The 11,607-nt window shown below is 39.4% G+C and overlaps 1 protein-coding gene across 2 annotated transcripts in view; it reads right to left on the bottom strand.

The window, feature by feature from the left end:
• The window catches only part of PRKD3 (protein kinase D3), a 43,106-nt gene that overhangs the window by 26,151 nt on the left and 5,348 nt on the right, over nucleotides 1–11,607 (bottom strand). For both annotated transcript variants that reach the window (XM_035892611.1, XM_035892613.1), the window contains 3 exons: nucleotides 3,757–3,895; nucleotides 1,953–2,084; nucleotides 1,086–1,243 (listed from right to left, as the gene is read on the bottom strand). In XM_035892611.1, coding sequence (XP_035748504.1) covers nucleotides 1,086–1,243; nucleotides 1,953–2,084; nucleotides 3,757–3,895 — 429 coding nt within the window. The remainder of the gene's footprint in view (nucleotides 1–1,085; nucleotides 1,244–1,952; nucleotides 2,085–3,756; nucleotides 3,896–11,607) is intronic.

Here is an 11,607-nt window from a genome sequence, read left to right as displayed (position 1 = left end):
CAGTTACATACATCTACATAAAAATGTAAAGGAACATGGTCCTGTACATGTGACCTAATATATTTTAAGACTGTGGAAAGATGAACTGCAAATGTGATAATATATTGCTGATTCTCTAAGCCAAATATTCAAAATTGGATAGCAAAGAAGAGGTGTCAAAGAAGTACTAAACACGCATGTAGAAATCAAAGTTGAATTCCATGAGAGGAGAAATGCTTACAATTCTATGTTCACTGAATAAATCTTCCCAATAATCAGAATAAATATTTTTCACTACTCAAGACCAGGCTTCATAGCCTCTAGCTAAAAAAAAAATCATGTTCTTGAACTAGAAAAATCTATACAATTTGTATTTTAAACTACAGTAAGAATGTAAGTAAAGTACAGTATACTGTAAAGTAATAGAAATAGATAAGTAGGAGAGACTAATCATCAAAAGCACTGCTTTTATCCCACAGTGAAAGCAGCAATAAAACAAATGGATCTGTTTGCCCTGTCTTAAGATCCCAATATAGTTATATCATCAATAACCTCTCAGCAATCATCATAACAACTGTAACAAATAACCATTATGGATGATGATTTTTACTGTAAGCCCTTCATCCCCTACCCTCTCCTTGATAGGGTTTGGTTTTTTTTAGATTAACTCTGTGAAAAGCGTAACATCATATCAGGAACACCCTCTCTCCTCTTCCAGGATAAAAGCTTACAATCTGTACTGCTTTAGCCAAGTAACTATTCTATACTGATACCACAATTACAGAATGAATCTGTATTACAAAGAAGGCAAGGTGTTTTATCATTCCTGAAACCAGAGTTCATATAACCACGAGTGGCAGGCTAGTAACAAAATTTTATATAAAAGTTATAATTTACTTCCCTTTTCATTTCTCACAGTAATAATAGTTATCAGTAAGTGTCACAGTCACAGTAAGACTCACCAGATTTAAAAATTAACTAAACCCAATCATAACGGTTAAGCTCAACTCCCTTGTACTCATTAAGAGCCACTTGCAACACTAGCTAGTTCCCCAGAGGTTAAAGGATTTAAAACCAGAAATTGTTTCCCCTTTCACATTACATACTTCTTCAGAGGCAGAGGATGTGTATTCAGCTTGTGCTGGTCTTGGAACTGAAAGCCCTGCTCCTGGTAAAGACACGTTAGACAGACGTCTCTTTCTCACTCCACTGCAGTTATTTGGAATCTTGAAGGCACATCGCTTATGGTAGTTTAACCCACAACCTGAAAGAAAATGTTCTTTAGAGAAAAAACTCCCAGCGTTCCAAGTAACAAAACCAGTACTAATATTTTGATAAAGCAGTTAAAAAGATGATCCAGGAAAATGGTAAAGTCAGAAATAGATTGTTCTGTTAAATTCTCTTCTTTTAGTGTTCTTGATGGGATCCACAGAAACAGCTTTTTGTGCACTACTTGCTATAATACTGTTCTCCACTAAGATCAGCTCTAGAAACAAGGGCTAAGACTCCAAAGCAGCTGATTGCCCTCCTCACTTCTCCCCCACCAGGAGGCTTTCATCACTCCCTCACTTTGGAGGACCAGAAGCCAGTGAGCAGGCAGCGTCAGTACCTGACAGCAGGCTGCAGCGTGCTCCACGGCCAGCTGGATGAAGGCCATAAGGAAAGGGATTCCCCTTCGGGAGTCTTTCCAAAGCATGTGCTCCTTGTGCAAAGAACACACACTTGTAAGCTAGCCTTTTTTTTTTTTCTAAATGAGAACCAAGAACAATTCTTAAGTCATTTGCCCAAGGTCACACACCGTTTGCCTTAAAGCTGGGATCAAAACTCGGGTTCCCTGATGCACAACCCCTTCCAACTCTACGAAACACTACCTTTATCATGGGGTAACATATCGAACAAGATACAATTTCTTCTTCCTCCTCATCTTATATAGATATAGACACACAAAACCACACTAAAAATCACAAACTTACCTTCACATTTTAAACCTTGTCGTACCAAACCCCAAAGCATCTCTCCGCAGTAGTCACAAAAAGTAGGAGCCTTGTAGGAATGCACATAAAGTGCATGAGGACGAATCTGGAAATCTTCAACTGTAGCCAAAGCTTTTAAAAAATTGCAGTAAGTTATGGTTCTTGCCACAGGATCAACAAGGGTTTATGGAAAGAACATGTTGTTTTAAAAATAGCAGATTCAAAGAACACTAATGAGCCATTTAGACATCAGCATTTCACTGTACAGCATTTAAATATGCATTTAGAACACTACATAGTTTTCAGTAAGCTTGTTTATTGAGGAGAAAAAAGTTGCATTCTGTAGGCTAATGGCCACAACTAATCAACAGTATGAGTCAATGTTGAAAACCTCACCAAGCTGAGAAGGCAAATACAACAAGCTTTGTTAATATCAACTTAACAGTAAATATTTGAAAGAGCAACTTAATTTTCAAGCTCTTTTGTAACCTACAAAATTTTCGAAGGACAGTTCTACAGGCTAGATTTTGATCTTCTAAAGGATTTTTTCAGTAAAAGCTTATTAGATTGAACTCTGTATTAATACAGAACTGTGGATAGAATTTCCATGGAACACTGGAAACTTCACTAGTAATGTTCTTTTTCTTAAGCAAGCATTGGTATATTTAAATAGATTTTTTGTCCTCTTTCTCTGGAATGTAAAAAATAAATAAATAAATAAGTATTTTACACCAACATTACCTTGCCCTGGTGGCTACTATTCTTTGATCAAATATGTACTATCACTTCAGATTCTCATGTCTCAGTTTTAAAACCCTACTGAAAGATATTTACCTGTCTTCAAAATGCCTCAGTTTCTGGTGGTCTGTCAGACTGTCAAGACAAATTTTCCAAATAGGCCATTCACCAGAAGCCATAAAAAGCTCAAACCAAGATGATCAACTAGTGAACATCCTAGACATGACTAGAACAGTAGGTCCTGAAATGCAGCCAGGGAACCCAGCCTTGTGACTCTGGAAATCACACTATTGATCCATTTTACAAATCTAAACCCATGACAGCCAGGAGATCTCTCTTTCTAGAACATAAGCTCAGTTGGGCACTCAGTCCTCAAAGTCTGAAAGAACTGCTCAATATTACTCCAGCTTCTGTTTGTAGTTTAATTACAGCTGGCTTTTGGTTGAATTCGACAGGGTATTGATGAAAGACATACAATTCAAATCAGTTAAGGTTTGGGGGGGTTTTGTCATCATTATTGAAGAATACTACAGGTTAATGACCACCAACACTTTAAGGACTTTATAGTCTAAAATAAACTGTTTTCAAACACTACAATAACCCTTAAAATTCTGTCCTTACGGGTATGATTCAGCAAGTACATTTATATGAAGCATTTTAGCAGTATAAACCATCAACGGCAAAAGCTACAGAACAAACAGATGTAAGCAAAAGAAAGCTAACAACAGGGTTGAAAGAGAAAATCCTGAACCCTACCTGCATTTCAGCTTCAATAAATATAACAATACATATATATAATTATAAAATATTATTCTTATAGTTGATTTATTTGTAATAATAAACCTGAATATTAAAACACGACAATAAAACAATAACAAAACCCAGTACTGAAGTATCAGTACCGCTTGGATTCTCCTGGAAACCTCTACCCAAAACCAGTGACGCAGTGTGAGCCTTAAGTCAAAGAGCTCAAGGCAAGCATGATAACAATGTTCTATAAAGTCCTATCTTCTTCTAATCTACTGAATAAAGTGCTGTTCCACAGGTAGGTAACAACAATACCTACCAGAGAGTACAACCTCAACAAGATCTCCCTCATGTATCTCTTCTGCTGATGTAATCCGTTGCAAAATATTATCTGAGTTCAGGTCATGACGGAAGAGGAGAATTTTGTCATACATGCCAAAGAAACCACACTCCGGGAACTGCAATAGAAAGCAAACTCTGAATTAACACATTCTTTTTGATAATTTTATCCATAATTTTTTTTTAATAATAGCTACAGAACTTGAGTGTTATAAGCATTCCATGGAAATAAAATTGATCTACTTATTTTTGAGGAACTGAAGCATTCTTCTGAACTGAAATGTAGCATAAAAAGGTAAAAAAAAAAAAACAACCACAAAACAAAAAACCACACCCCAGATAAAGCCCATCAATACCAACTTATTCCCTGTTCCCCTCACCAACAGTAACACTTTTTTTTTTTCCAATCCTGAAAAGAAAAAAAAATGTTAGGGTTTTTGATTCTTTGGGTTTTTAATCTCTCAGACCTGCATAATCAGTCTGGTACCTGAAAGCCAATGCAGATCTTTCTAACTCAGATACCAGCACCTGCAACCCTTATTTCACAGACATCCTGGTCAGGCAGGTATTCAGCTCAAGACACTCTGGCAGCACCTGCCACGCTTTTCTTGAGGGGCAAGCCAAGAGAGGCTCCATGTCGTTGTTCTACAACAGTTTAGCTATGCAGATGCAAGAAAAGGAAAACTCAATTCCTGCCAAGGACAGAAGATAATATTGCAAATCCACGTAGGGCACAGATACACTAAGTAACACGCCATTTTTCCATGACATTTCACTGAAAATAGCTTTCTTATTCTGTATTTTTCCCACTCTTCAAAATATTGTCAAGTGTGAGTAAAACTTCTTAAAATGAAAAGCTTAAAAGTAAACATGGAGAGAAAGAGCAGGAATAGACCCTGGAGAGGGATGAGTACTTATCAACCAGCTCCTAAAATTTCTGTTTAAACCAGAATTCAAACTCGAGGTGGGAACACACACAGAGAAGTGCTCCACAGAAGAAAACAGGAAGAACGTGGGAAAAAATATGAAAAAATACATAACAAACTTTCAATTGATCAGGTAACAGACTACAGTTTGGCAATTCAGATCTTGCACAGTCAATAAGTAACAGGGTCTGAACTGCGTGAAGTTTGTGGTATGTGAATTGTCCTTAACTAAAGTAGTCAAAGACTTGTTTCTACCAAATCAAAGACATAATGAAGGTATCCGTCACACCCATTGTTTTCACACTCCCTTCCCATTCAGAGAGAAAGTAATTTCCTCTTTCCGGTAGCAATTTTATCCAAAATATTAAGTTGGCCTTCTCTGGCTTGGTGTGCACACCCTAGACATTTACATTACACATAATACTGAAGCACTCCCATGCTCTGAGAAGCATATTATCTACTTGGACAGTCACAGAGAGAGGCAGAATTTGTGCCATTTAGCCCATGTAAAAGCCAAAGATGGACCTGACAAAATTATACAGATGCCAGTAGATATTTAATCTGCAGCACCAAGTAAGTGATTTTACTGGGCTGATGCCAAACTGACAGGCTGCTTCCTCTGTCTCCCAACCCACCCTTAGGTTCCCTGCATAAATTTGATATTCTAGCCATGATGGTATGGATATGACAGTAGCATTATATTCCCCTAAACCAGATGCTTTTTAAACCCTTAAACAATACAATGCTATTGTTTAAAATCCTTTAAGTCATCTGGAATTACCTATAAGAACTCCTCTCTTGCTGCACTGTATTTCAGTATACTCATCTGCTGATTCATCTTGATAAATAGCAAATATCCACGAATATTCTGAAAATTACATTTTGCCAATCTCCCAAAGATTATTTGTATTAGGGAAGCAAATAAAAAGCCTGAGAATTAGCTGTGCTGCCCAAATATGTGTCTCAATATCTCTGCAAACATGCACAGGACTTGACTTTATATTCAGAGCGTGCAAAGATACAGCACGCTAGTAATTCCTCCAAGGGAAATGACAGTCCTTTCATACCTGAAATAGTCATAAACCTGCTTTAAGTTCCAATTCAAAATTCCACTGTGCCTCAATTAACAAGAAAACAAGTTGTATTTACATTTTTTTAATAAGTGCTATGAGGTTTTATTGCTTGATACTATATACACTGTTTAGCCAGGTATCGCATCTTAACGCTAGTATCAATAAGAGAAAGCTACCACATCAATGCTACAATCAATTCTATCCTCAAGACAACTTCTATTTATAGTGTATCAATTGCATCATGCTGCTGAAAAGCTTAATTCCAACAAAAGGGAAAGAAAAAAAAAAATCAATGTGAATATGTTATGTATCTGCTTGCAGATAAACATGACAGTTTTTATTAATGTTGATATTAATTTCAGCAGCCAGGAGGGACAAGTGATGATTCAGAAAATCAATGTGAACTATTGCCTCTTTGTATTAAGCTCACAGAACCACCTACAAACCACAGATTTTAAGGAACCTCTATGATATTTCACAGGTTTAAGTCGCCTTTCTTTTGATAAAGATATGTCTTTGTTTCTTTTTTTTTTTCATTCTTTGAGACCATAAACCTATCCTGCAGCTGCTGGAACATCCCTACACATAACCCCCCACCCCAGTAACCAGAGGTCACAATCACATACCAAGAAGCACTTATTTTAAATGCTACGACCACATGTGTTCTGCATGTGACACCGTTTACCCATTCTCATGTACAAATCTTGCATGTTATTAACATGTTTTAAACATACCACATTAATTTTGGTGACTAAAAAGCATCAGCTGATACAATAAACAAAAGTTACAGACGAATACTCAAATCCTCTTTGCGACAGCAAGTGCAATCATTAAAAATAAGACATTACATTCCTTAGAAAGCAGAATCAACATTAATTCCAAAGTTTGTAAGTAACAGTATTATGCCTATAATTACGATCTGGTTTTCAAATAAATTCCAGATGTAAAGGCTAAATTAATTTCTATGGAATAAAAGTATTGTAAAAAAAAAAAAGCAAAATCATCTCATAGATTGTTAGAACTGTTGGCATCAACATCCTCGTTTGGTTCTACATTAATTAAATTGGCCTTTTAAGCTGTGTATTGTGTATGCCTGTGATACTGTAGTTACATGTTTTACTGCCCCCTTCTCTCAAAATAAGTATACACACATATGGGTGAAAAGACTGTGAAAGGTTATCTGGTTTTGGAACTGTAATATTTAACCCAATAAAAAATAATTCCTCTATTTACAAGCTTCAGCTCGATCAGTAGCTTCTAGACCAAGATGTAGAATCACAAGCCTAGGCCTAACAAGACTAACAATAATCTATACTAGTATTTATTGCAAGAAGTCTTATCACTAAACACAGATTCTGTACGCAGTTCCCACAGACTTCACCCAGGACACATTCTTGTGCATTGTGTGTGCCTAATCTCTATTTCTGAAACAATCATTCCAAAAACTAGAAGTGTTAGAATAGAGATAACTTGTCCATTGGTACTACAGAGTTGCATTTGCTACAAGGTTTTCCTGAACCCACAATAGGGACACACATAGCTGAGGAACCTTGCAACAGCTCCCTTACTCACCCCGCCTGCTAGGTTAGATGCTCGTCTGCACGTCCCCGAAGGAGCGCAGAGGAAGAGCGCAGGTGGGGCAGCCCATATAACACCCTGCCCAGCTCCCCCCAGGACCATCGCAGGAGCCATCAGCCCACCAAAGGCCCATCTCCACAGGCCAGAGGAGCAGAGAGGCACAAGGGCAGGCAGGGAACCCAAATCAAGGACTCCAAGGATAGGATAGCCCTGTCACAGGAGAGCCCCAGCCCGTTTCTAGCCATAAAACTCATCGAGGTAAGTCAACACTAGAGCACCTTTTGACTGAGAGGGGTTGCTGCCCAATGGTATGGGACACATTATAAGATACCAGGGAATTATGGTTGTACAAGAGGTATTATGGGATGTTTATGGAAGGAACCAAAGGCAAGGAAAGAGGCGATTTAGAGGTACCAATGTGGGGAAAAAACCTGAGGGATGGGATGATTAAAAAAGGTTGGTCACCTGTAAATGGGCTGGTCAGAACAATTATCTGGCCATGCCCCGTGCCCGATCAGCACCGTCTGTCCTATCTTTTCATTAAATTCCATTTCTAACTATTTTCCTGGATGATGGGTTCTCATCCTGAGAGCACATGTCTGTACGGGGAGTCTGAGTGCCAGCGACTGGAGCCGGACCACAGGTCGGAGCACCCACGTGTCTGTGGTGCCAGTGACTGGAGAGACCAGAGTGAGTGAAATCAAGACCCTGAATACCCAGGTGCCAGAAACTGGAAAGACCAAGGTCCAGCACCAGCTACGGGGCAGAGAGTGCCTGAGCACTGCCACTGGTGACCTCCACTTTGGTTTTGGTGGTGGTTTTCTGTTGTTGTGGGTTTTTTATGCGCGCGCGTGTGTGTCCACGCGTATGTCCCACTAACACACCTTCACCTTGAACCACCAGAGAAGGGTACGGTATCAGACCATTGGTGGTGTTTGCGTTCGTGCGAGCGCTCTGTGTGTCTGCCTGTGTCGATCTGTGTGTGTATGTGTTCTGCACTTGTATCCAAGTGCCTGGGCCTGCTGGGAACACGTGGTCAGTTTTGCTACTGGCTGGACCTGGGGCACGGAGCTGCAGCAGCCTGGCCTCCCCCAGGAGACCTGTCAGATTCAATCATCCCTAACAAAACTTTTCAAGTTTGGTGAACAAGTTCTGCCCTCTCCTTGCACGCGCCTCCCCCCACAAGATTCTCCTGTTATAAAAGAACAGACCCTAACACAAAGATGCCTCCCTGACCACTTCTTTCCATACACTTCAGCTCAGATTACTCTCCTCTGCCCCTGCTACAGTCCTGTGCACCCAAGCAATGGAAGCCCTGGCTGGCTGCCCTCTGCACGGCCGGCCCTGATGAGCTGCAGGTGGTCCGTCGGGTTGGAGCCCGTGTCTAAGGCGCTCGGCCAGGCTTCCATGGGGGGAGCCGTGCAAGCAGCTTGGCTCCTTACAGACAAGCAGCGCCCAGCTCTCTCTTCTGCTCCCCAGTACATTTGGGAATACAGCATTCCTTGCTAGCACCTTAGCCAGAAGGCTATGTGCAGACTGCTGGCCAAGAATAACCTCATCGATTAACAAGGTTTTCATTTCAAGTGGTATCTTTTAGTAGAATTTTTACGCAAAGCTTAAACTATGTTCAAGTTGTACACTACCAAATTTTTCTCTCTTGTACTGCAGCAAGTACAGCTTTTATAGCCTTCCCTATGCTCAGTTACATGAAGCTGTTAAGGAAGAACACTATGCAGTTCCTTTGAAGTGTTAAGAGCTCATAATGTAAACGTGAAAACAAAACTCAAAGCAGAATTTTTTAAAGCCTGTTTTATCTTACGGGATTATACAGCTATTACTTTCCTGCATAAAAGCCCAAAGTATCTGGACAATGACTCAGAACTAATAAACTGCTAATCCCAGTATTACTGTGTTTCCTAAAAGCAAAAAGGAGACTGTTCCCAGTGTTAACAGTTCCAAAAGAGCATCTGACTACAGGAAATCGCTTGTGGGAAGTCTACGTATGTGATAGACCATGCCAAAATTAATCTCTGGTACACCAATATCATCAACTTATGTAAAGAATGTATGCAATCCTTTGTACTTGGGTGATACTAGCACAAGTAACACTATTAGTGCATTACTGTGGTTACACTGAGGAAAAACGGTGTCATCTAGAATGCTTATACCGTAAGTATTACAGTATGTCTAGTTTTAATTGATAGTGCATTACACCGTTCTTTTTACTCAGAGGAACTCAATATACAGCAGCCAGTATTGCTGGAGCGAAACACAACTGAGGCTTCTTTCTATCTTGGCAGTAACTGAAAAATCCCTCTACTTCAAGTTCCAGGACTTACTTTACAAAGTTCTGGACCAGTCGCCAAAAATTCACACTAGGGAAAAGTGTAGGCGGATATTATTTCAAGGTCCAATATCTCATGACCCATCATAACTCAAAACAAATGCTTCAAACCACTGAAAGTTAATTCCAAAGTCTAATGGTGCAAAACACCCATTACCTTGGAAAGTCTCTTCCTTCACTGAAATCATTCCAATCTATTATCCTGCATCCCTACCCAGCTATTCACTCCCACTCTTCAGAATCATGTGCCAAATCACATCACACAGACAATTAGCTTCAAACATGTTGCATGAGATCTTTCCCTTACCAGATGCCTCAGTACAGACATACTTGGACTACTGCTTGGCTAGCTTTTCCAGCATACAAACCTATTACCATCCTAGAAATGCTCATCTGCCCCACGTATACCAGCTCCGTGCCCCCAGTACTCCCCAGTTCCCATCTTCTCACAGGCGTGTTTGCTTCTCATGCCTCAACTCTCTATTGCTCCTCTGTCTTATTTAGCTCATATGAAGACAGCGGATGACAAGTCAAGAAGGCAGACCAATTTGGGGGGGGAGGGCGTGGAGCTGAGCACAGCTGGTGAATGCAAACCATGATTTGCATTCATTTAAAAGCTATGCAAAAATAAGTACCATGAACTATTACAAGCTTAACCTGGAGAAAAAATTAGAAGGATGGTTGCAGTACTGTTACCTATTACACCAAACTGAGTTCTTACTGCAAGAGTTGTATAGACACATTTGTAAGATTGCAATATGATCCTTACAATACTCTTTACTTCTCAATATTTTTATGAAAACATCTGTTAACACTTGAGAAATCATATTAAGCTTCAAGTCAACACCTCTGCCACAATTTGGTTAGTTACCCATTACCATGACAGTGTCCAAACCTTTGGAAGACAGCTCATATTCATTCCACACATTTTGTTCTTTTCACAACACGACAATTCAAACTACTTTAAAATAAGCACTTTTCCTCCCCCCTTCAGCAGCCCTCACTGCTAGCTATCCAAACTACTTTAATTCAGCCCCATTAAAACTTGAGTTCTTATATATACGAATAATACAGGTATACAGTTAATTTGTCACTTGGCTAGAAAATTCTACAGATATATTTGTATGTTCTTCATGTTAGGCTTTTTTCCCCCCTGATTATCAGAACAAAATGTTTGAACACATCTCCTCACTTCCTTCCCCCCCACCCCACAGTCTACTTCAACCTCCAAAGGAAACTGCTAGTCTTCCAAACAATCCAAGGGCTTCAGTCATATTCCAATTATCAAAAATTAAATCCCACCTAGTCTAGTTAAAGTAATAGGCAGGACTATTAAAAAAGTGCATACATACTGATAGGATCACATTCAATTCAGATCATTGACCAGGGAATACAACGTACCAGGACTACAACATTTATAAAAACAATGGAAGTATGAAACTCCAGAAACAGTAGAAAGACTCACAAGTGGGTGTAATATGCAAAATTTAACTCCTTTTAAACACAGCTATAATTCCAGTGACTGTGTTCTCAACACCTTACACAGGTCAGAGTCTTGAAGAAATAAATACAAGTGCATACACGTTAAGTACCTGTGTAAGTGGCTACTGACAGATTCAGGCAAGTCAAAACAGCATAATGTGGCAGGAAACCATCAGGGAATTAATACTAGGTAAGAAAGCTTAAGTACTGTTGGGTGAGGAGACAACATTTAAGGTAAACAATGACACCTTAGGGACTCTGCTGATAGAAAGAAAGATGACCAAAAAAAGCCCAACATGGAAAAAATAACCAAAAATAAGACGAAAGAATAAAGCAGCAGAAAGAAAGCCAGGAATCAAGTAGAAATGAGATTACACGCAATCACGAGTTTGCTGTTGACAGACAATTACACAAGCAGTTGAAAGAGT

Source organism: Egretta garzetta, unplaced genomic scaffold, assembly GCF_000687185.1.
Source record: "Egretta garzetta isolate BGI_Z169 unplaced genomic scaffold, ASM68718v1 scaffold130, whole genome shotgun sequence".
NCBI classification, from domain to species: domain Eukaryota; kingdom Metazoa; phylum Chordata; class Aves; order Pelecaniformes; family Ardeidae; genus Egretta; species Egretta garzetta.
The sequence above is the reverse complement of the archived record's forward strand: the minus strand, read 5'-3'. Positions and strand labels throughout refer to the sequence as shown.